Source organism: Centrocercus urophasianus, unplaced genomic scaffold (genome assembly GCF_019232065.1).
Source record: "Centrocercus urophasianus isolate 14NV4802_14NV808 unplaced genomic scaffold, USGS_Curo_1.0 seq_2, whole genome shotgun sequence".
Taxonomy (NCBI): Eukaryota; Metazoa; Chordata; class Aves; order Galliformes; family Phasianidae; genus Centrocercus; species Centrocercus urophasianus.
The window spans coordinates 10,470,826-10,495,779 of NW_024884755.1; the positions used below are offsets into that span (position 1 = coordinate 10,470,826).

The window sequence follows — 24,954 nt, forward strand, 5'->3', positions numbered from 1 at the left end:
ACAAGATGATTTTTAGATAACTGTAATGAAATTACTTGTTTCACATATTCTAAAATTAGTTGTTGCAAATACACCAGCAACCATATAATTTCCCACTCCGCATTACACAAAATGAGAACTGTCATCAATTTGAATATCTGCTATAACTGCCTGCTGTCGTACCTGATTCTGACTTTGTAGAGGCAACTTATACAAGTAATCTGCATAGAGTTTAGTTCCAAAGGAGGTGGCAGTGTGTATTATGGTAATTTCAGAAGTCAGTAGGCTGGAGTTGTGTTGCAGTGTTAGCTTATGAACTTAATGGTAGTCATTTTATGTTTGTTCTTTTGTAAAACTTGTACAGTATTAGGCATGAGTTGTGCTCCATCGTGCATTTTCCTTCAATAGAATAATCTTTTCCTAAAAGTTCATCAGCACAGAGAATAAGTGGAAAACAAACGGTTTGGCTTTATCCTTGTTTTCCCCCTACGTTATGCGTGGAGAACCAAATTCACAAATACAGTCTTATGTTTTTGAAATGAGACATTTCTCTGACTTTGCTATCTGACATGGTGTTAACATTCTTTCATCTTTTTGATGCATTCTTTAAGTTTTATATAGCATTTTCACTTGTCAGAGATGCATGGTTGACAAAGGCTGTTTTGTATACAGTTTTGCAGGATTAGAGTTGTATCTGTGGTTCTACATATCATACACTTTGCTGGGAAATCACTTAAAAGAATTATGAACTTTTATTAAAGAAAACAGCCCAGAGGCATTTGGATACCTGAAAATTCAAAGTGAAAATTATGCTTCTATCAAAAGCAACAGAATTTTATGAGGATGAAAAGACTTACTTGACTGTCGTCTGGTGCTGGTCCTCTTCTGTTTGCTTAGCACAAGGCAGCTTTGGCCTTACTGCAGTAACTTCGCTGTCATTCCGGTCATTGCTGCTCTAGACCCCAGTGTAATAGCAGAAGGGAAAACAGTCCTGTTAGCTATCCCTGACTGCAAAATCTCCTTTTACAAGTAGCTATTTAGAATGTTACACTAGCCTGATTCAGAAACCATATCACTTGCTCCTACACATCTAATCCAGCGGATTATAACTGAGCTACTCGGTACTTCTTGCTTCTTGTAATAACCTATATGAAAATGCAGGAATAAGCATTTAATGGAGAAGAAAAATCATTTCCAAATTTGTTGAAGACATATGAGGACAGTACAGTCTTCATGCACTGCACCAAGTAAATGCCATGATTGACTGACAGAGCAGTGAAGCCCAAATAAATCTCTTTCTCAAATTAATCTCTAAAGGCTCCAACAGTCTAGGTCCAGTTGTAGAGGTATTCATACCCAGCTATACTGCTAAACAGTGGTCATAATCCCCTGCATTACACAGATGCATGCAAAAGCCCCATCAGATTACCTATTTTATTTACCCTGCACTGCCGAGCATTGCCTATTTTCCTGCTGGTACCTGAGAATTTCTTGCAGTTCCATGTTCATTCACTTGTATTTACGTGCTTGCATAATGGTATTCTTTGCTGGATTATGTCATTTAGTGAGGTTCAGTGACGTGGTGTGTGCATCATTGTGTACTTTTCAGTTCATTTGCCTTAAGGTATTTCTCAATAGGGAACTACTGTGAGGATGGTCCAGTCACAGTGAATTTTGATGGGTTATTGCTAGTGGCTACAACCTAAATGTGATTGGAGTAAGTGAAGAGTAATAAGAAGTCTGGGGAGGAGGGGAATGAGAGAGGTGTGCTGAAGTGAACACAGTGCTTGCCAGAGATTCAGAGAGGCAGCTTGAAAAACAAATATCCTGTTCTTGCTTCAAACAGAAGTGTTTCTGTGAGCATCAGTGTTTTATCTCATTTGTTTCATCTCTTTTAGAAAAGAGAGGCTGTGCAGATTAATTAGGAAATGTTTTCAAAAAGCCTTTTGAATATGAAAAAGGTGTTTTAATTTATTATTATTTGGTCTTGTGAATACAAAGAAAATCTTCAGCAGTTTCAACTATTGCTAGTAAGAAGGTGACCCACTTTGGTCCATTGTAAGGCTTTCTGGAATTACAGAATAACATTCTGGCTGTTTCCTATGGGCCTTCATTTCTGGCGTAAGCACTGCTTTGGATATTAACACCAAAAATGCTCAGCTATAGAAAGGCTGTTGTGTTTTCAGTTTATGTCCCCAGTTTTGAATTTAATCCTGCATACTCATTGAAGATGACAGCTGTTGCTCTGTTTTACTGAGGTTCTATTTCTCCTCTGTTTCAAATCTTGCTCTACTGAAAAAATGATTTTTCTTGTTCTTGGTACATGTATGCACATGCAAGGCCACTGACGTGCACAAGAACCCCACACAAACAAAGTATTTAGTGCTGTCATTGCAAGTTTGTCTGCTTCTCTCTTCTGATGCTTTCTACCACTCCCCCTGGAAAATGGCATTGTAACACCTGGCAGAAAGTGGCAGCAACAGCCTCCCTTCAGTTCCCTGGCCTGGGGCATTTCCAGAGGGTGTGTCGGCAGACCCTTCCTGCTGAGCGATTTGACTGTTGTTCCTTGTTCTCCCCTCTGGGATTTAAAGAAGTCTGAAAGATAGAAAGTCTTTCTTTCTTCTCTCACGTTTCCCTCGCAAAAGCACTTTGTATTCTCCATTTCCTTTCTTTCCATCTCAGTTAGCAATGAGGCCTAAACGATGTTTCTGAGCTGCGTGGTTACTTCTGTAATGAGTATTCTCCTCATTCTTGATGCATTGTCAAAGTGCTGCACTATTAGGTTACTGTTCTTCCATGGCACTTGAGATATTGAGTTTTAGTTTGATAACAACTCTTCTCCCGTTTTAACAAGACAAGTTTCTCACAGTTTCAGATTTTCATGCAGTAGATTTCACAGCTCCTTTGGCAATTACTCAAGTTTAAAAAACTATCTTCTTCCTTTGTTTGCTTTTAAAAAAACAGCTAACATGTATTGACGTTATTCACATTTTCAAATTTTTTCCTCCACGAGTTTGCCTGAATCCAAAAAATATAAACTGCAACACACACAGTGCCGAAAATAACAACCCCCTCTCCCCCCCAATATTTTGGTAGTCCTACAAAAATCCACTAGAAACTCATTTTAAAGGAAAAAACAGCCTAAGGTACAGTGTAAGGTTGTGAATACGCAGTTCTACCTACTTTGTAAACAGTGGTTTCTCTTGAGATTGCTTGGATATGAATCAGTCAATGAAAATGTATCAGGAATCTTTTTACAAAACTCCACTCTCATTAGAGTAGCTGTAATGTAGCCCTTCTGCCTGAGCTACCCTGCATTTATCTTGCTAAGTGATCTATGGCTGCCTTTCATGTTTTGCCTATCAGCATGGCATTAGCAAGCCCTGCTATGTTAACCCGCTTGTCCATTTCAGGGAATATTTACACTGAGCTAAAACCTGATGTGGACTTCTAATATGTGAAGGGGTGTGTAGGAAAGGAAGACAAAAGGCTCCCAAGTGCCTATGAAGGAGAATGTCTTTGAGATAAAATCTGAGTGTGTATTTTGTCTGAAAGTGAGAGAGACGCTGTAGATCCTGGACTGCAGATGTGTGTAAATCAGCTTACTGGGGCTTTGGTAGAGATGTGGTTTGGGATTCGTGCATTTCACAGTGGAATTTCCAGCCTTGTTCCTCTATTGAATTGTGAAGGTTTGCTGAGCTGTTGTGCTGCTGCAGGTTCATGGTTGCTGATATAAGAACATAGTACCAGAGCTTTATACATTTACCAGGAGTAAATCTTTTTTTCTTGTGGAGGAAAAGAAGATAACTCCATATGCAAGAACATTACTTTATTCAAATTTTTGTTACTTGACACACTAAATGTTCGAAATTTAACTATGTAAAAAGTGTAGGATAGTAAGAGGGCCAAGAGCTGCATCAGGTGCCAATACAGACTGGAAGTAAAATGCATTCCTGAGTGTTTGTAAGCACTCACCTGAGTCTTCTTTGGCTATTGCAGGCAATGGAGGAATTCAGAGTCACTTCATTTTCTTTTTAACCTGTTTAATGCACTCTAGTATGCATATTACAAATTTAAATCCTAGCAAGTTTTGTTTGTGATATTAAAGTAAGTAAGATTTTTTAAAACGTTCTTCCTAAGCTCCTTAGTCACTGATTTGACCTTTGTTTTTTCTCCCCCCACCAGGAATCCTTAATGACTGGAAAACTCAATGGATCATGTTTTTATAATCTAAGCTACTTTTACGTTGACTGTGCTGTAAACACATGGAGGAGCTGTAAGTAAATGTTCTGTACTGCATGATGAATTGGATTGCTACAGTCTGGAGGAAAGCAAAATAATAATTTCATTTCTGTGGTGATTTGCGTAGCTTGTGGTACAATGCCAGAAAGACTAACGGAAATGCTTATGGATACATGGACTCCATTAATAATACTATGGATTACTGTACTTCCTTCCATTTATATGGCTCCAATGAATCAATCTCAAGTACTACCAAGTGGATCCAGTACAGGACTAAAAAGGCTAACTGAAGAGCAAAGACTTTTGAACCGTTCCAAGAGAGGCTGGGTTTGGAATCAAATGTTTGTATTAGAAGAATTTTCTGGACCTGAACCAATACTAGTTGGCCGGGTAAGGCAAGATTCTTTTTATTTATTTGTTTATTTATTTATTTATTCTGAATATGTAAGTGTATGGCATGTGAAGGTCTGCTGTCATTTCATTCTGCTAAGAAATTCAAATTTGAAGTGGTCTATTATTTTAAAATTCTTCTCTAATACTCATAAATCTCTGCTTTAAATATACTGCTGTTTAAATATATGTTTTTTTTTTTTTCTGGTTAACTAACTTGGTGTTTACTACAAAATTACATTTTATTTCATTTTTATGAATTTTGTTTTTAGGACAGAAATACATGGATGTGTGCACATCTTTCTTTGGTATCAGTAGTCAACGCTTTCTATCTTTGTTACCTGAAGACTTTTCTCTAACATAGCTTTTTAGTACTTTCCTTTAATTCCAAACATGTTCCTATTTGTTCATTCAAAAAGCTTACTCCACTTATAGGTCATTTGCTACCTCCAGCTTTGCTGGAATTTCAGCAAAACAAAGAATCAAAATTATAAAAATGAAAGTGTGGTATAAACAGCAAATCGTAGGGTTTTAGTTTACAGAGAAGTCCTGATATACATGCTTGTTTATTATTATTGACACAGATTGCATAATCTAGTTTCAAAGTTAGAAAGATGAAAAGATCAGAAGAAACGTTAATGTTTTTCCTTGTGTTCTTGTTTGAGTGTTGCCTGAAACTTTTGATTTTTACCACGCATTAGCTTATTTGTATCACTGTGTATTGCCACTATTCTGTGAATCAGATTTGCACTTTCTCTGAAACAAGATTGCGTTCCATCTGCGTTCATGAGGAGTGAATTACCTTAGAATTACAGTTAGAAAATTATACAGTTAGAAAATACAGTTAGAAAATGCTTCTAAATTCATCTGGCCTATAGTGAGCAATTAAAAATACCATGTGTGTTTATTGCAAAAAATCAGTTCCTTTTGAAGAACTAAATATATTGTCATTGCGTTTCCCAGCCACTAAAATTGCGTAAAACAAACTAGCAAACAGAAATGATGGATGTCAATTAATCTCATGATAATTTTGGAAAAATGAACAGCATGTAGTATAACCTAGGGAGTATCAGTTGCTGTAGCAATCGTCAAAGAATCTACATATCAAGTGTATTCCTGAATTTTTCCTAATGTAGCCACTTCTTATCTAAATGCAGGGTCAGACAGAATAATAAACTTTAGATTCAGTGCCTTTTGAGGGCTATGTTAGTTTGCATGTAGATCAGGTGTTGTATGTCTGTTTTCATTTGTTTTTCTGTAGTTGGTCCCTCAATTTCAGAGGAACAGCACTATGTTTATTACAAATGTTAAATTTATTTCTTATTTTCTCCAACATATTATTTTCACAATGTTTTGTTATCTATCTACAAATGATTTTTAGTTGCTTTTAACTGGCTGCAGAAAGTCCCAAGTTTGTACTTTGTAGCAGTTTGATTTTCAGAATATATCCAAGTCTTGAGATTTCTGCAATATAAGGTTTTGTTTTATTTAGTTTTGGTTGAGGAGAAGTTGGTTGTTTTGTTTGGTTTGTTTGCTTTTATGGATATAATGTCCTGAGTTGTTCACTTCATCAGTGAACAGAAGGAGGTGGGTTAAACTAAGCCAAACCAATGAAGACATTATCCCATCTTCTGCTGGCAGTTAGAATAGAATTTGATAGTCTGAAATGCTGTGACAATCTATTTGTTGAGACAGCTGTGTAATTAAAACACTGCATGATTTAGATGGAAAAGAGCAAAAAATGAAATTCACTCTTACAGGAAGAAATCCATGGTTTACTCCAGAAAATAGCTTAAAATATTTTTGTAAATCTTGCCTGAGTTTATCACTCTATCCAGATAAATGCAGAAAGTATCTAAACAGAACAGCTTGCTGTTAAACAGGCAGTGCCAGCTAAAGCAGAGGTCCGTATTTGGATCATCTTGAGCACAAGAAGCAGCATCTGGGTATAGATGTGGTTCTGTGCCATTACGGAGACAGTGCAGCCTGTATGTTATTTTTACATGTTCAAAGTACTCCAAATAAATACGTTCCTCGATAGTTCAGTACTTCAAAGAAAATGTTCTTGAAGCAAATCTCATTATGTAGGTTTAGGTTACTCATTTTTGTCTCCTTCTACAGTCCTATGGCGTGTACATAGTAGTTTTCGTAGTCACATATAATTGGTATGGGCAGGTCTTTAGCTGCTCTAGTTAAATAAAAACAGAAATAAATGTTTTTACCCTACCAGAAATAGTGTATGCACAAGTATAACTTGATATATGTTTTCAAATACGCCTTCAAAGCCCACTCAGAATTCAGCACTAGGGAAATGCTAAGGATAAAATTGATACTTAAGTAATGTTTTTTTGAGTCAGTGTTCTGAAAGGTGGGGACTAGAAGCATGTGATTAGCAACAAGTATCATCAAATTAAAACTGAAAATTTAAATTAATTAAATCTAAACACAATGCAGATCACATATTCAGACTTCCATTTAAAATAAATTCTATGTTTTCATTGTATGAGTTACAAAGCTCACATACCCAAATTTCTGAAAACAGAGAAAGTTTGGTAAGACAGAGAGCAAGGTGGCATCTCTCCTAAGGCTGATAGGCTTTTCCAGGAGAAGCAGCTTCTAGATGGGAAGACACTTCTTCAAAATCTTAAGTGTTGCAGTACAGCCAGTGTCTTCAAAGTCACATATTAGTTTCTATTCTGCATGAGTACGTGTTAATAAATGCATTCCCAATGTATTTGCTCTAGTAAATGCAGTAATCTGGGGTGAGACTAATATGAGGATTTTATATGAATTCTTCTGTAAATGTATGTAAAGCATGGTACCATGTAAAGCATGGTAGTTTCCTACAGTGACAAGGAAAGGATGGGAAAAAAACTTTTGCTTTTATTCTTGAACTTCTTATAAGTTTTTAGCGTCACTTTTCACCATTAGTTTGAGTACGGTCAAACTTAAACTTATGCCGCTCTACTTGAGTTCTCACATCTGTTTAAAAAAAAAAAAAGTATATGAATCCATGCTTCCTCTGTGATTTCAGAATCTGAGGTTTCTTGTTTCCCTTTTTTGTCAGAATTAATATTGCATTGCATTTTGACAGATGGTATCGTAATAAATTCCATATTGTTTTGATCTATGCATGAAAAAAAGTAGACATGCATTTTTGAGAAACCTACAAAGTAACCTTTTTCATGTTCCTGTGACATACTCAGATGAGTTTGGTTTTGTTCACAGCACTACAGCATAGAAAGGTAGATTTACAAATATCCTTTTTACTTCTCTTTCTTTTTTTTTGCTTCTTCTGTAGAAGCAGATAGGAACTTTCCAAAGCTATTCGATCTACTTTAGAAGACTCCACATACTGCATATTGCTGTCAGCAGTTTGCAGGCCTCCCAGTGGCTGACAACCTCATTCAACTGTAGAGTGATATGTTTTGTGACACTGCATGCTGTCCCTGTGGACTTGATTAGTTAGAAAGAACTTTTACTTGATATACACTGCTGCATTTTCTCAGTCTCCTCTGCATGCATTTACAGCACCATGGCAGATGTGCTATGAAATCTGTGGTGTAGCAAATGCTGCTGTTCTTTCACTGGAAACAGCCACTGAATTCACAATGAAATAGATAATGTCATTAAGAAGCTTTAGGAAAGTAGGATTGAGGTATAGGATTTTAGTTTTTTTCTTTTTATGGTACATGAGGGTTTTTTTGTGATGTTTTAAAAGGCACTGGACCCAATTTAGTAGATGTTTTCAAGAAAAATCTCAGGCCAGTGAATGAGTTAACTGTTATGCTTTGTAAGTACAATGTACATGAAAGGGAATGAAAGTGACAGAAATCATCCCTAAATCATCATCAACACTAAATGAATTGGCACTTAAATTCAGACGTGGAAGAACAGAGCTTGTCAGTCAGATCAGTGCTGTTTCCGTGGTATCACTTCTGGTGCACTTCCCAGTTTCTCCTAGAACCTTCCTGAGACCTTTTCATTTACCTATTTCCAGTCTCAGGGTAACATTTGGCATATTTTGCATGCTTCCTTTTATGAGAGATTCATAAAATGACCTGATCAGATGAGGCCAGCTCCTCTGTCACAGGCACAGCTGCTGTGTTGCATCTGCAGCATGTAGTTGGTGGCAGAGCTGTGTTAGCTCTTGTGAAATTGCTCTGAAAACTCTGCAAAGGGGTAGAAACAAACCAGAAATTAGTGAGACACAGAAAGAATGTGGCCTGATCAGCTCTTACCCCCAGTGGAGTTTCACTTAGTTGTTTCTAATCTGTAGCCGGGGGGCTTTTCTTCCTTTCTTCCATCTTAAATAATATGTGTTTTTTCACTTTGTTAAATGCAAAACTTTTTTTCTTTATGGTTTGTAGAATCAGGGAGCCAGGCAGCTCTTTCCATTCAGAGCAATGAAGCTTTTTCCCTTGATATATGGGGCTTAGGTTCTGGCCTTTACAGAAGTAATTTTCCTGTAGGAGGAGCAGTAGAGAGGCATGATGATGTTTTTACAGTTAAGTGCTTCAGGCTGTGCTACTGTAAAAATCAAACCTGGAAATGTGGAGAGCACTTATAAATAGCTTCAAGCTGTATGTTCTACATTATAAATGTTTTATGCAATCTTTGATTTCATTGCCAACATACATTATATCTCTTAACAAGAAAATGGTAAAGTTTTACTGTTAAAAAATTTGAAATTGTTCTGTTGAAGTCCAGGCAATACATATATGCACAGTAAACAAGGTTTTAATTAAACAAATTCCTTTCATATGTTTTTCCTTTTGATTCCTGCATAAAGTTTGAGATCATGACTGCCTGAAAATGTTGTAGTATTCAAGATACAGAATAGAAATATATGTAACTAAGAATCTCATTACATCAGGGTATAAATTATGTGTTGTTTCCCTGAATGGAAGGAATCATTGTGAAATATAGGTGTAGTAAAACTCTAGTGTAGTTTTCATGGGGTATTATATGGTTCTAAGTTAATGGACTTTGTCAGTTCTCATACTTAGGTACCTCAGTATAATACCTTAGATATTCTCACTCACAGCATCAGAACACCATAAAGATTCTATTCTAATTTACACTTGTATATTTACTAGCTATGATTCAAATATATGCTATAAATATTGAATATCTGAAATGTTGCAAAGTCAACATTGCTTTCTAAGCTCTAGATTTTTGTTCTTTTGCAACTGTAATTATACACTAATTTGCCTACTTATGTTTAATAAACTCCCGGAAGTCGAAATGTATCACTTACTTTTCTACAGTATTCCTTATAGAAAATACTATTCTGCTTGCCTTTTTTTGTGCTTCTGAAGGAGAAGAGATGACTGTATACTTCATAGAACCCTCCTGTTTCCATACTGTAAATCAGCTTAGTCAGCAGGAGTATAAGTAGCTTGGAAAAAAGCACATCGTAATGAAATATTGCTACAAAGCCAATAAATATAGTATGCAACATTTTAGGTAAGCTTGGTGAAATTAGTATTTTTTATTAAATATATATATATTCCTGAGTATGCACAAGTTTCATGTGTTTTTTTTTTTACTAGCTTCAAGCTCTGAGAATTTTGTTATTAAAAAGTAATAAATTTAAACAAGAACAAATAGTTTGGATCTCATTTCAGTATGTTTCAGGGAGTACCACTAAGGCTGAAAACTTTCATGCTCCACCCATCTCCAATCTTGGGACTTATAAGCACAATTCAAGTAGAATTACAACTTAGAACACTTGCTAACATAACTGGACTGGTAATAATTTCAAAGAGGCATTTCATCAGGTGGCTCCTGTGTTTCTGCTTTTTGCTGGTAGAGCAGTAGTGTACGAAAATGGCAAATATCAGTATGTGAAAAGCAGTTAAGGAGTGTTTGAAGTTTTTTATGAATATCAGGTTGCTTATGAATCCTGCACAGTAGTGTTCACCTATGTAACACCAGGCACCTTCTGAGCCATCTGTATTTTTCTCTAATGAAGTGAGAACATCTCTGTGATGTGATTTGCATCTTGAATTTTAAACAATAATTATAGGACAACTTTAAAGAGTTGTTTCGGTTTTGTTTTTATTTTAAACAATGAAGGTAAGAACGATATATATAATGTATATAATTTGGGTCTCCTGATGTTACTTCAGCATTATCATCACTTTCCTTGTCATATTGTTCTGATGTCACAAAGGCGTCTTCTGAGGAAAAAAAAAAAAAGAAAAAAAAAATATTGAGAATTGTTTTTGTTTGTGATGAATTAGAATCTTGTTAAGTTTTGCTCAATATATTGATCTAAACATCTTATCTTTCTCTCTATGAATTGAAATATTTTCCAAGCACTCAAAGAAAATGCAGAAGTTTCAGCATGAAAAATTAAGCAGAGCGTTCCATGTGATATTCTGCAGATGCCCTATAATTGTTTGGTCTTTCCAATATTAGTTTTGTTAATTGTTTTCAATTTCTACCTATAGGGCCCACCCCTGGTGCTGTCAGGGTGCTTCCGTTCCAGTTGTCAATTTAACTGCCAATTAGTGCCAATTGTGGTGGTGTTTCTTTGATAAAAGTTTGTCCTTTCTCAACTGGGCAAACAAATTTCCTATGAGTCACTGAAAAGCCATCAAATAGGAATGACTTCCCCACAGTGACTGGACACATTTTTGATCAGTAAGGATGTATTTATTATTATCAGATAGTGATAATAGTAAATTTTTCAAGGCTTCATATAATGAAAACCCCCAAAGGAATTTTACATTAAGGTGAGAAATACTTTGGGACTAACTAATTTAGTGTCTGTAGGCTTCCAGACAGATCTCTGGAACCTAAGTGCATAGCATCTCATGGGCTGAATTATGTGGGAATGGTTGGTCTTGTAGGTGGTGGGCAGCTCTGCCTGTTTAGTTTGTAATAAATACACATTCACAGTCATGACAAGAAAATACAGTTTGTGTGTGAAAAAATATCAGAAATGAGTTTGCATAATTTTTTTTTTTTTCTTGAAAGCTCTGTTTTTAAAGTTTTTCTTTAGTAAAGTGAGAGGAGATATAAGAGGGAATAGCACACACTGAGCAACCAGCAGAGGACTTCCAGCTGAAGGTATTTTGTTTGGACAAAGTCAGAGCTGCCAGAGCTGTGTGACCTAATGTGGATGTGAAGCAATCAGCTTAATTGCAGAGATAATTTGCTGGAATAAGTATTTAAGGCAGTGTTTAAAGGTAACTATTATTTAAAAGTAATGCGTAGAGCATTTGGCATTGAAAATAGATGTAGACTATTTTCCTGAAGATACTTCAGCAAATATTTATGTATCTGAATAGCCTCTTGGTGATCCTTGAGGAACACCTGTGGTGACGCAGTATGAAATAAAGCTTTCTTTTTTTCCTGAGGAAACTCTATTAGTGTAAAGATTCCCTATCCATAATTTCTTTCAAAGCCTTTATTTTACAGCACTTGTGCCAGCAGCTAAGAAAAAGTATGTGCAGCTCTCCCTGGAGACTGTGTCACTCCTGAATTAAGTGGAGGAATCATTAGGAGCAACATAAGGAACGCCTTTTCTTGTTTCAGGTTCTGAGCTCAGGAACTGTTACACACCCAGCGCCTGATGAATAGAAGCCAAGCCAAGCGTTTGCGTTTCATCTTGGGCTGTGCATTGCTCTTAGATCGCCTCTATGAGACGGAATGTATGAAATAAAAGACTCAGAGACAATCAGTGGAGGCGAGGAGCTCAGTTATAGGTAGACTCCAAAAATACATTTCTTAGCAGTTCAGAATGCTCTAGTCATCTGCTGGTTTAAATCCACGAAACCACCTTATCTCATTTTCTTCTCCCTCGCTGGGAGAGAATGACTTACATAGAATGGAGGTGTTGTCACCAAGTAAGGAAAGGTAGATTTTATTATATGTAGAATTGATGGGAGGCATCTAGGCATGAAGAATCAAGATTAGGGAAGCTTTCTCGGGGAAGGAGTGAAGGGCATTCAAACAAACCATAGCTGTTTTGTCACATTTTTTTCTAAGATCATCAAACTACAAACATCATTTAGAGCTATGCATGATTTACATTCAACCTTAAGAAATCAGAAAATTAAATTTAATGGAAAATGAAACTCATTTTTTTTGTTAATTTGGGATTGTCTACAAAGTAATTGTGCATCATGATCCTGTATGTCATACCAGGATGCAGAATGCCTAGCTGTGATATTACTCAACTCCAACAGCTTAATGAAGATCTACCGTATTTTTATGCAAAAACTTTTCTAAATATACTTACCAACATATTTACTATTAATTTTTCACTCCTTTTTTTCTGTTTTTTTTTTTTTTTTTTTTTTTTTGAAAGTGTTATTTTGTAGGCAACTTGTTCTCTAATTACTATGTAGTCTAAAGCATTTAAAGGCGACCACTGGCACACTTTCCAAGTCCTATTGTTGCCTTGTCACACAGACAAGAAAAGAGGTAAAATGTTTGTGTTTCTTCCTTCATGAGAAATTATCGGAAGCAAGACTTAATGCCAATACAATATTTCAAATTATTAGGTTATTTCTGCTAATTAATGGGTCTTGATTAATTCACCCACATAATTGCTAGAATATTTGATAAACTGAGAGCAGGTGCTGAGCTAAATACACACAGACTATTACTTTTTATTGATTTATCCTACAAAAAATGACAGTACAAAAGTGGTTTAACGCAAATACCAGGAATTTACCTGTCAGAAAAAGATTTACAGACATAATTGAAATTTAAGCCCTGTGTATTTTTTAAAGAATCTCAATGTGGACTTGAGTGAATTTTGAAAACATTGTACATGCGCTCAAAGAACTCGCGGGGGTATTTTTATAAAGTGAACTACTGCACATGAGGAATGGCGCACTGTGTCAGTAAATGTGAAAGCTGTTAATGCTGCCATTTGTATTACAAAACCTTAGCCACAATTTTTCTCCTTTTTGTTGGGTAGGAGCCAATTCCTGTCTCAGAGCTGTTCCTGCAATGAATAGGATATGCAGATTGCAACTGAGGAGGAAAACATACATACAGAAAACTATGGGCAGAGAAGTGATTTTGAATGTCTGCAATTGGGTCTTAATACCTTGGTGTTGCTGTGGAAAAAGCTTTCTAATCCTCTGCCATTTCCTTAGATGTTGCTGTCTCCTACGAGCCAGTGGCAGTGTTACAGAGTGTACATCATTTGGAAGGCTGAGAAACCACATAATTACTTTTCAACTGTGTGGGGCATTCTGGGAGAGATGTATACTATGCAATTTGATAAAAATGTAAACTGATATGTTTAAATTCACTTTTTTTTTTTTTTTAGTATATTGTATGTGAAGTCCACTGACACTGTGTTAAAGTAAAGAAAGAAAATGACTAAAACTCTGAAGGGTTAGGCAGAATTAGGCTTCTTGCTCTGTGCAGAAAGCAACAGCATCGATCATCCCATTAGGTAATCATTTAGTAATTGAACTAAATTCTGCCTCTCCAGAAGACCACCTGCTGGTTATTGCAAATTACAGATAAGCAAGGGAATGCTAGGAATCAAGCAGTGTAAAAATAATATAATTTTTTATAATATAAATAAATCTTGGGATTTTTAGGGAAACATTTTGTAGGTGAATATTTCAATCTACATCCAATGAGTGATGCACAAACACTGCAATGAACTCCATGGAACAAAATCTGACAGAAGCAAAGCAAAATGTTGCTCTGCTAGCAGGACGGGAGGCCTTTTCTGAGGCAGTTGGCTCACTGCAGACATTTTAATGTGTTACTGAGATTTACACTTTCATACTGTAAGGTGAAAAAATAATAATACAGTTGAGTCAATAATACAAGATATGTCAACAGACATGTCACGTGAACACTTAGAAGCATGTTTGTAAATTCTGCAAAGTGCAGAAAGATTGGGAAACATTAGAGATGCTTTCTTAAGCCTGAAGCAAGCCAGTGTGGCTTCTTTTTTTTTGTAAGACTCAAAGTAGTGTCTCTGAGAGAGAAAACCTCTGATGTCCCTTTGTTTGAGGCAGGTTGGAAGTCTCTAAGAATATAAATCCCAGTTTCTCTGGTAGTCCGTGCTGTATGCAGGGCTCTGAGGATCGCTGTAACACAGGAGAGTTGAGACTCCTGTGGGACAAAGTAACCGACCTCCAGAGTCTATTCCCTTCATAACCTTCCCACTGCTATAACCTTGGTGCAGTCTAAGGGAACTGGCATCTTTCATTGTCCCCATGAGACACCATCAAAAGAAATCTGTCAGGATTGTTTGAGAATTCTCAGGAAGACCAAAAGACCAGCAGTAGTTAAACCTTAATTTATTCTTTTCTCAGCTGCTTACTTTATCTTGTATCTTGTCCTTTTTATACATTTTCTTATGCCATATGTGATACATTATGTTATAGGGCTTGAATTTCTGCTTTGTGAAGCTGTATGCTTTACAGTACTGATTTTAATTGATAAAAAAATGATCTTGGGAGGGGTGAGGGAAAATCCAACCTTCCAGATACATTGTGTTCTTTCAGATCTAATAGACCAAATTCATTCCAGATTTGGATAGGAAAGTCACTAGGCAGGACATCTGTCTTAATGCACTTATTTCAAAACCTTTTATACAGTTTGTGCAGAATCTGGTAGAGGCTGGGAGTTGGCGGGGAGGGGGGGAAAACAGAACAATTAGACCGAGATGAAGACTGGTGTACATATGTGCAGGTTGGTATGTATAGCAAAGGCAGTATTAAAAGATTTCCTGCTAAAAAGGGCCAATAATAATAATCGGTACAGAGAATGCTCTGTGTTACTGAAACTGTTGCTCTTCCCTAAAGGATAAGCATAAGAAAGCAATAGCGTTCAGCTTCCTGCCCACATACTCTGATCCCCACAATTTCCATACCCTTTGTCATTCTTTCAGAAATACTGCTAACCTTTTCTGTTGTGACTGTGCCTTCACACTTGATACGGCAGTACTGGGAGCTGAAATTGCAAAAGTAGTGCACCAAAGGTAATTTTGCATGGTGTACCACATTCTGCTGTGCATCAGGAAAAGAGCTGCCACTGCTTGAAATCCTTTTAAAAATCTTCCCAATTGATGACACCTGTGATGAAATACTGCATGTAGGAGCTCAGATATTCCTTGCTAGTGCTTCTCAGGAATAATAATTATTTCTTAGTAGAATTGGAAAGTGGTTAGGAGACATAGTTTAATGAAATACTTTCAAGAAATTACAATTTATATCATTATATACCTTACCTTTCTAACATTAGACAGAATTCTTTCAGAAGTGCATATTGCTCATTAGAAATGAGTCAAATTTTTTTAATGGGGAAACATTTATTCTTCATATTTCTAAATCACTATTTTCAATTGTCTCTTAATATGAAAATTTCTGATCAAGCTTGTTTTGAAAGGCATAAGGTTTTTTGGTTGTCAAATAAAAGCTGATACGGTTTCATGTGTAGCAATTAATGTAAGTAGGAAAGGTATTCTTGTGTATAATGTGTCACACTAAAATTGTAGAAAGATTCGTCCTTGGTACTGTCATTTATTATGAAGTGCAGGAAGAGCAGTCAATAACCACTTATTAATGTTTTTTGGTTCTTTTTTTCTTTCGTTTATTGTAGATTTAGGTACATTAGGCTTTTATAATTATCTCATTCATAATCCTCTGTCACAAGAAAGGTTTTCTGCATCTTGAGAAGCATAATTGGAAAATATTTTCTTTGTATGGACACTTTCTATTCTCTCTTTAATACAACTTTACCCAGGAGTATCTTGCCTAGGAAAAATGAGCAAGCATAATTTTATACAGGTAATCAAATCTCTCAAATGTTGGCACATTTTCCTTTATCTCCATGGGACTAAAAGGTAACCTTCAAACGGGCCTAAGCATTAAAAGAGAGAATTTCAGCTCTCAATTAGAACTCAAATGAGCTTGTACAAGGCAACTTGAACAGAAGTGCTGTATTGAGCTACTTAGTACTGTATTTCTTCTACAGGGTATTCTATTTGATTAATACAGAACTGCAAGGGAATATATATATTAGGCTAAGTGTATGCATGTGTGTGTGTGTGTATAGATCTGTCTGGCATAGTCAGCACTGGTTATAGCAGGAGTTTTACTCCCTTTTTTAATAATTCTTTGTTGTTTTATTCCTACGTAGAGCTCAAAACCACATCTCTTACAGATTTTTGTCTTATTAGCAAGAACAAGATAATTGTTTAGGGAAAAAAAAAAGAAAGAAATGGGATTTCTTTAGAATCATCTTTATTGCAGCACATTGTAGAACAGTTAATATGTTGTATATCTTCTGGCATAAATCACAATGAAGTGAGAGAAAGTGAAAGCTGTGTAGATACAAAGCTAAGGAATGGTTTCAGGGAAAGAGATCTATTAATGGGACAGTTTCAAGGCCAGTATGTAGTAGACCTACAACCAAAGCTTTCAGACTATTTTTGTTGTGGAGTTGAACATTTTCATTTCTATTCTCACTCATTTCAGTACAAAGGACCTTTCTAATTACAAAACCCAGGAAAAGACAACACAACTTTTTAGCTGTAAACAATTTATTTATGGCTCTGGTGGCATCTAATCCAGCAAAGCAGCTGCCATTTTTACAGTGTGTGTTTTAAAGGAGCTGCTAGGTCCTTCACAGTGAAACTTCTTATCTTTCTGTTCTAGTTTAAAAGTTTGGCTTGATGCTAGTTGCAACTTTAAATGCAACATTCAGCTTATGTTGGTCATTAGGATCTTAATTAAAGGAATATTCTTGGCCATGGAATATTCAGCAATTTTCTTTTTAAATCTGGTGTAAATATGGTGGGAGAAAAAACAAACAAACAAACAAACAAACAAACAAACCTACTAACCTCAATACAAAAGTTATGATTTTAACTTCAGTACAAACCAGTGGAGATGAGCTAACTTGACTAATAGTTCTGCTAATTTGTTGGATATGTATGTATCCAATGATAGATCAAACCACCTGGCTATGCCTGGAACTTCAGCCCAGGCAGAAAGTACCCCTGGCACAGAGCCAGGATAGGGCCTTGATTGCAGTAGGCTCTTAGCTCAGGCTGGTACTCTTCCTCCAAAAGAGAGGAGGCTGTACTTTGGGGAGTCTTGATAGGTTGATGTGGGTCATCTTTAAAGTTCTTCCCCTTTCATAAAAAATTCAGCATCGGTGAACATAGTAAAAATCAAGCAAAAGGAGAATTAGTGTAACTGTGAGGAAGGGAATTTAAAAGGGTAAAAAATGTGCTTTGCTGTTCTGATCTTAGGGGCAGAACATTTTGAAATACCTGCCTAATAGTGCGAGTAAAATGTGGGATGAGGAAATTGGCAGTATGTTTCCCGTGCTCTCTGCAAGTCGGCTGCAGGATCCTGTCAGCTGGGCTTCTGTGAGAGGGTGTCTATTTTTATATCCTAAGTGATGTGGAAGGCTGAAACCCGTGAAAACGGAGGATTGTCAGCTTTTATACAGACCTGAGAAAAGGCACTTAGTTGTTTCAAGGCTACAGATACAGTTTAGATACAGTTGCCTAAAGCTGTGGATAGATTTCTAAGCCTCTTTGGCAATCTAAGAAGTCATCACTAACGTCTGTATTAATGCTGGACCTGAAATGATCCTGTAGGTAATTGACCTGTGAGCCTCTTAAGAAATAAAATTTTCTAATCCTCTTCTGGCACTTCTTTGTAGGTTATGTGACCTCTGACATTCCCTATTTTCCCCTCCGTGTTCCCTAAACCATACTTCATTCCATTTTGCGTGTAGTTGCTTTTAATGTTATTCAGTGTTTCAGTTGCTCTTGCTAAGCTTATCTATACTTAAGATTGTGCCTGTAAATCAGGCCTTTCAGGTAAGGGAGTGCATATTGGTACAATTTGTCAAGCTGTAGGGCTTGATGATGCATTCATTTTTAAAAATACAGTTTAAGAATAAAGAAAAAGCAGCCTTAGAGTGCACCTCTAAATGCCACAGCAGTAGAGTTAGAGGTGTGGCATACATTTGCCAGAACATATGCCATACCATCTCTCTCAAGAGCTTCTCCACAAACTTGTACAGGCACACTGTATCATTTGCTGATAGAGAAATGGTTCTATATATCTCTTCCAATTTTATCGTGCTTCACTGTTGCTGAAATGAACTTCCACAAACTTCAGTTCAATATATTTGACATTTCTATTATGGTAGGATTTTTTTTTTCGTCATATGGAAGCGTCTTTCTGCACATTGTATTCATTATTCACTGGATCATCTTCAAAAGGTTCATGAACTTAACAGCTGTACTTCTGCTATAAGAATACACAACCTTTTTTCTTCAGACTTACTTTTCACTCATTTTGTATTCCTTTATGCTGATAAGGAATCTGAAGTTTGAGAGACTTGAATAAGTAAACAGATAAAAATTCTTCTTTTTACCACTTGCTTTCAGTTGGTTCTAGTACAGTGTTTGTGTTGACCTCTTCTATTACAGTATTCTCATTCGTACTGGTTAGGCAATGGGAAGAAGGAATTATAAAAATCTCAAAAAAGGAAGACTCCAAAACTTTTGTTACTTACTGAAATGTATTTTTAAAAGTTGTCCATCTAATCGATGCTATTTCAGATGTTAATGAATCTCACGAATTAATGAGATTTTTACTGTTGGAGATAGGAATTTCTGAAAACTAGATTTTTTTTAAATTCAGGAGATTCATATTTGTGGTGAAAATAGGCTATGTGCTATTTTATTTATTTTACTAGAAAAGTGCATTGTTCTTGAAGAGCTGTTTGAGTCAATAAAGCTTGTGCAGTATAACACATACGGTTTTTTCATATAGCTGCGCGTGTTTCTGGCAGGGAACTTTCTGCTTCTCTATTTCTCTTAGTATTTATCTTAATTCATTATGTTGAGCTTATGTAGCATGGAAGTGTGATACTTCCCTTAAAAACTGGGAATATATGCTCAGAAATATATGGTTGTATGTACCCTGAGATGAGAGTGTCATCATCAGTATCTAGATTGGCTTCTCAAGCAGCAGTAATGCAAACTCAGTGATAATAACTGAACGCTGGTGACTTGCAGACACAGCCAGAATATATTCCAGTTCTGAACTGTAGGATGGACACCATGGGAGGCTGGCTCATTTCTGATGAAAACAATTCCTAACAGTGCGAATTTATGAATCTTCTCAGTGCAAATGAGAGTTCATTATGCTGAGAGTCTAAAAATGATGCTTCATTTATTAAATAATACAAAAATTATATTCAGATACTGTTGGAGATTTTTGTTAGACCTTTCTGAATGTCACAGCTGAGGCTGAAAACATTTAACTTCAGTTATGGGAGGCAATAGTGAGAACGGGACATACTGCCAAAAAATTGCAATTTTTTGCTTGATTTGAAATGAATGTGTTCTTGGAACAGCACCTGTCACTGTTTCCCAATCTTTGTACCAGAAAAAAATGATCCTTTCCCCATTTTGAAAATACTGAGGTCATTTAATACAAACTTTCGTGATTTTTTTTGCCTGACGAAAAAAGCCTTTGCACTTAACATTGTTCCTCCACAGCATGGGTCTGCTACATCCACTTGTTGTAACAGTGGAAGCAGCAATGGCATTTATGGTAGAATGTGAATTAACTTCAAATTTACATTAAATTGTCAGTATAAATTGTCACAGAAAATTCAGGAAAAAATTGATACGTAGTGACACATAATTCTAAGGCTTATTGCCAGATTTTGATATCCAGTTTGCCAGCTGTACTGTGCACTGCCCAGCTGATTCAAACCATATGCCTTGAACAAACAATCAGTTAAGTGTGTTAAAAGCCCTGAAAAGTACCATATTAGCAGCAAGTCAACCAGCTGCATGCACTGCACTATAAATTTGGATAAAAGCTACAGAAAAACTGTTGGTTTTTGTTGTGTTTTTTTTTTACTTCTTTGTTCTAAAAATATGGCTTAAATCTAATCTGAGCATCTGCAGTTAGTGTTAGAGCAACAATTTCATACTAGCTGAAAAATATAATTGAAATTCTGCTTAGGCTTTAAAAGTTCCCCTAGAGACAGAAAAGTCCATTACAAGTTTCTCTGTAGCTCAAAAGGAAGCTGTCATTCATAGAGCAGCCTAAAGCCTTTGTAGCATGTATTCTTCATACTCTTGAAAGAGCCTTGGTCAGAATAGACTTTGTTCTTGTGCTGTGGACAAAATGTGCATGCATCATTTTCATTCTGTGGTTGGATGTGGATGATGCTAACCTCGATGGAGTCACTGTCCTCTGGCTATTTGCAAGATCAAGTCAAGCTTTCACTGATAGTATTAAAGATATAAACTTGAAGCTGTATATGTATGTGTATGAGTTCTGTGTGTCTACAGTTCTATACATTTTTTATGTGTCTGGATTAACATGAATTCTCTGGTATTTATATTCATGTATGTATGGATCATTGTTATCTGCATATTAAAATAAAGGATGTGAAAATGAGGAGATAGTGCTGCCATTGTGGCTGATAGAAAATCATACCTTCTCAGCTACAGTCATATTCTGGAATCCAGAGTAATATTGTTTCAGACTGAATTTTTGGGAAGTTAGGAAAGGAAGAATGCATATAAATAAAAATTTTAGCAGTATCTCTGAGCTGGAATGAAATGCTCCAGGCGATCTTGGCTAAATAAAAAGGGGTAGTATTTTATGAATGAAATATTTTCATTGCTTCTTCCAACCTCAGTCTTCTACTTTTATCTTCTGAAATACATTTTAAAGATAAACCAATGTTTCAGCTAACAACCCAGAATAGTAGTGTACCGTACTGGGATTAGTCACCTGTTCTTTGTATTGCATATGGTTAGGACAAGGTGAGGCATAATTTTGCAAGCGAATTCCATCTTTTTTCATAGGATGGCTTTGGTTGGAAGAGACTTGAAAGATCATGCGGTTCCAATGCCTTTGCAGTTGGTAGGGTTGCCACCCACATCAGGCTGCCCAGGGCTCCATCCAGTCTGGTGTTGAATGCCTGCAGGGATAGGGCATCCACACCTTCTCTAGGAATTTCTTGCAGTCAAACTAAACTTTCACCATTATTTATATCATTCTAAAATGTTAGAATAAAATATTTCAATTATAGGATAGTGAGAAACCTGGTAGACATTTATTGTTGTCTTATTTATCTGTTGACTCATGTACAAGAGTTCTCACTGAAATACCAACTAATTAAAAGCGGATAGTTCCACTCAGGGCTTAGAGCATATGCAACAGATGTTACTGTTCATCACATCACAGACCTATATAATTACTTTATTATAAAGTTTATTGACTCATCTTCCAGTTTTCTTTGACCTTTTATTCCATGAAATTGCGGATGGAATTTATCTTGGATAAATGTGCAAGATATTTTACTATTCTATTTATTTTAAAAAATACTTAAGTTCTTTTTCATCCTTGCAGCAGTTTTGAATTATTGCTGTCCTCCAAATTCTGTTCCTCAGTACTGACAAATTTCTAGGACAGTGACATTCTCTTAGACTTATAGAAGTCTCTGAAAGTCAGAAGACATTTGTCAGGTGTTGACTTTTGGGTAGTAAGTTCTAGGACTTGGGTCTGCAGAGGCATACTGATATAAATACATGTTCATAATGTTCACGTCAAAGTTCAGGATGTGCCTCCCTGGGAAGTATTCCTCCAGTGTTAAACAGATACTATGCTGGATGAGAGCCAACAGGTTCTTAACTTGCTTTTGAAAAACTGAATCTGGATAGCTTTTCAGAAAATACATCTGTATTTCTAATTTGCACCTTGAAGGATGAAATTGACTGGAGGGATGGTGAGAATGAATAAATTGATTCACAGTGTGTTGACAACTCCCTGTGTCTCACTTTCTGTGAAACATCTGTGGGTGATGCCACCACAATATCTGACTGCTGGCTTGCAAGCTGGTCTACTAGTAATACGTGATTAAAAGCCTGATACTCAGATAAACGGAACTGAACTCGATGGCACTGCTTTCCAGATTATTTTGCGTGACTTTGAGTGGGTGATAAGAGGGCTGGAGCACAGCAAAGAAAGACCAGTTTCTACAAAAAATGTCATCTCTGCTCTGTTAACTTTCTTAGATGCGTAAGTGGAACAATGCAGTGGAAAATCCAGCTCAGCATTGAAAGTAATGATTTGTGAAGAAAATATTATTATGTTTTGAAAGCAGTTTCTTGTGATTATTTTTTTAACATCTTTAAGATGAAAAACAATGAAGACTAAGGCTTAGCAAATATTACAGGATACAAATTCTAACAGCCAAAGCAGTAGATGCATTCATTTCTAAATATAAGTGATGGAGATGACAAGCTGTATAGACTTCAATTTCCCTCTTCTTGTCATGGGAAGTAGTAATTTATTACTTGAGTTCTCACGCAACACAGGACAAAATTTAAGTTCGCCGAGAAAAAGATATACAGTACTTGTGAATGCATTACCATTTTAGTAGTTTTAAGAATTATAAAGTCAGAAGAAGTCATCAGTTTGTAATATGTAATTAATGCATGTGCACTGAATGTAGCTTTTGTATGAAATGGATTGGTAGACCTGTGCACAAATGCTCTTGCACATCATATAATAACTAATTCTGTCTTTATTCTATGATGAAGATGCAGAATGCACTCTATCAGAAAACATCCTTATGTTGAGCACACTTGATAAATAGAATTGTGCTATTTGGCTTTCTTTCACCCCGTGAATGTTCAATTTCATGCAAAGATGAAATGAGATGAGACTCAGATGTCCAAACAGTCTGCACTTGGTGCTAAAAGATGAATTAATTAAATATGTAAAATTCTTAACCACTGTCTTTTTACATGGGAAAACATAAAATTATATAATTACACAATATTAGCATTTAAACTCTTAGCTCTTGTAGAATTTGCCCATGGTTTCCCCACCCTCCAAAATGGACTTTATTGTAGCTTTATTGTAAGGAGCAATTTTCTGTATCAGAGCTGGCCGTGAGAGGCATTGTAGAGTTAATTCCATAGTTGGCCTTCAGTTAGACATTGTATGATTCATTCTGAGAGAAATAGTGCCAGGACACGTACTTGCTTACTAAAACAATGAGAAGCATTTCGTATGTATGAGTGTTTGTGTGTGAGCTCATGCTGTAAGTTTATTTTTTCAGGCTAAAGGGAAGGACTATTAACCACAGGCTCTAGAGCCTCTGATTTTATAATTAGAAATCAATTGGGCAAAGCCTAGTTTTGCATATGTGACCTCTTCCCATAACTATCCCAGAATGGCTTTCTGCTGAAATGATTTGCTTAACAATTTTACATTAACAACTAATCTATTTGCAAAATCAGTTTGAAAAACTAAATTACCTGTGTGCTTTTGGTGGCTGCATAGAAAAACTCTAACCAAGATGGAATTACTAGATTTTTTTAAAGTTTTTAAAATTTTTTAATTTTTTTTTTTAATGTAATTTACATTTTAATCTCATTGCTTATTTGTTTTAATTAAAAGATGTCACATAGCTTTTTGGCACTGTGGAGTAGCATTGACTTTGGTAAGGGCACAGCAGGACCAGTCGTATCTAGAGTTTATGTTCGTTTTTATCCACAGGGAGAGAAAGATGAAGCTGAACCGAGTTATGCCAGACATTGCTGAAAAACATTTACTCAATAGGTTTGGTCACTGAGGGCAAGCATGATGGTGTAGAGTCATTTCTGTCTTGATTGTCCTGGTATTAGAGAGTACTCAAGTCGGATAGATGTAGCATTTCTTATTCCACTTCTTTTGTGGTATCATGCACAAGGCAGTTTTAACTATTAAAAAGGAAGTGTTTGACCAGTGTCTTTCATTCCAATCATCTTCAAATTCAGAGCAGGGGGACCAGCAATCTATTTTTTTTCCAGGAAAGTATACCAAACTATGCTGTACGGCTGGAAACTGCAGCACAGGAAGTTCCGCACAAATGTGCGCAAGAACTTCTTTACGGTGAGGGTGACGGAGCACTGGAACAGGCTGCCCAGGGAGGTGGTGGAGTCTCCTTCTCTGGAGATGTTCAAGACCTGCCTGGATGCCTACCTGTGCGACCTACTGTAGGGAACCTGCTTTGGCAGGGGGGTTGGACTCGATGATCTCTGGAGGTCCCTTCCAACCCCTACAATTCTGTGATTCTGTGATTCTGTGATTCTGTAACTTAAAGTAGCTCACATCCTGTATTTCATCTCAATTCCTAGCTTAGAGAGAACTCAATGCAGGGTAGTGCCACTGCTTATCTTTTCCCTTATGCGCAGTGTAAGCCAGCCACATTTCTTGATCTTAGCCAAATAGGTTGCTCCAAAAATAATGCCTTGTATTTGCTTCCATGGAAACCACAACAGATATAAAGAACACAATAACT

General features: G+C 36.3%; 1 protein-coding gene across 2 annotated transcripts in view; it reads left to right on the forward strand.

The window, feature by feature from the left end:
- Nucleotides 1-4,173: 4,173 nt before the first annotated feature.
- CDH8 (cadherin 8) overlaps nt 4,174-24,954 on the forward strand; it is a 124,000-nt gene continuing 103,219 nt past the window's right edge. The window contains exons 1-2 of one of the 2 annotated variants that reach the window (XM_042821491.1): nt 4,174-4,255; nt 4,349-4,611. In XM_042821491.1, the coding sequence (XP_042677425.1) occupies nt 4,174-4,255; nt 4,349-4,611 (345 nt within the window). Of the gene's footprint in view, nt 4,256-4,348; nt 4,612-24,954 lie in introns of those variants that run through there. The other variant, XM_042821493.1, reaches the window with a different exon arrangement.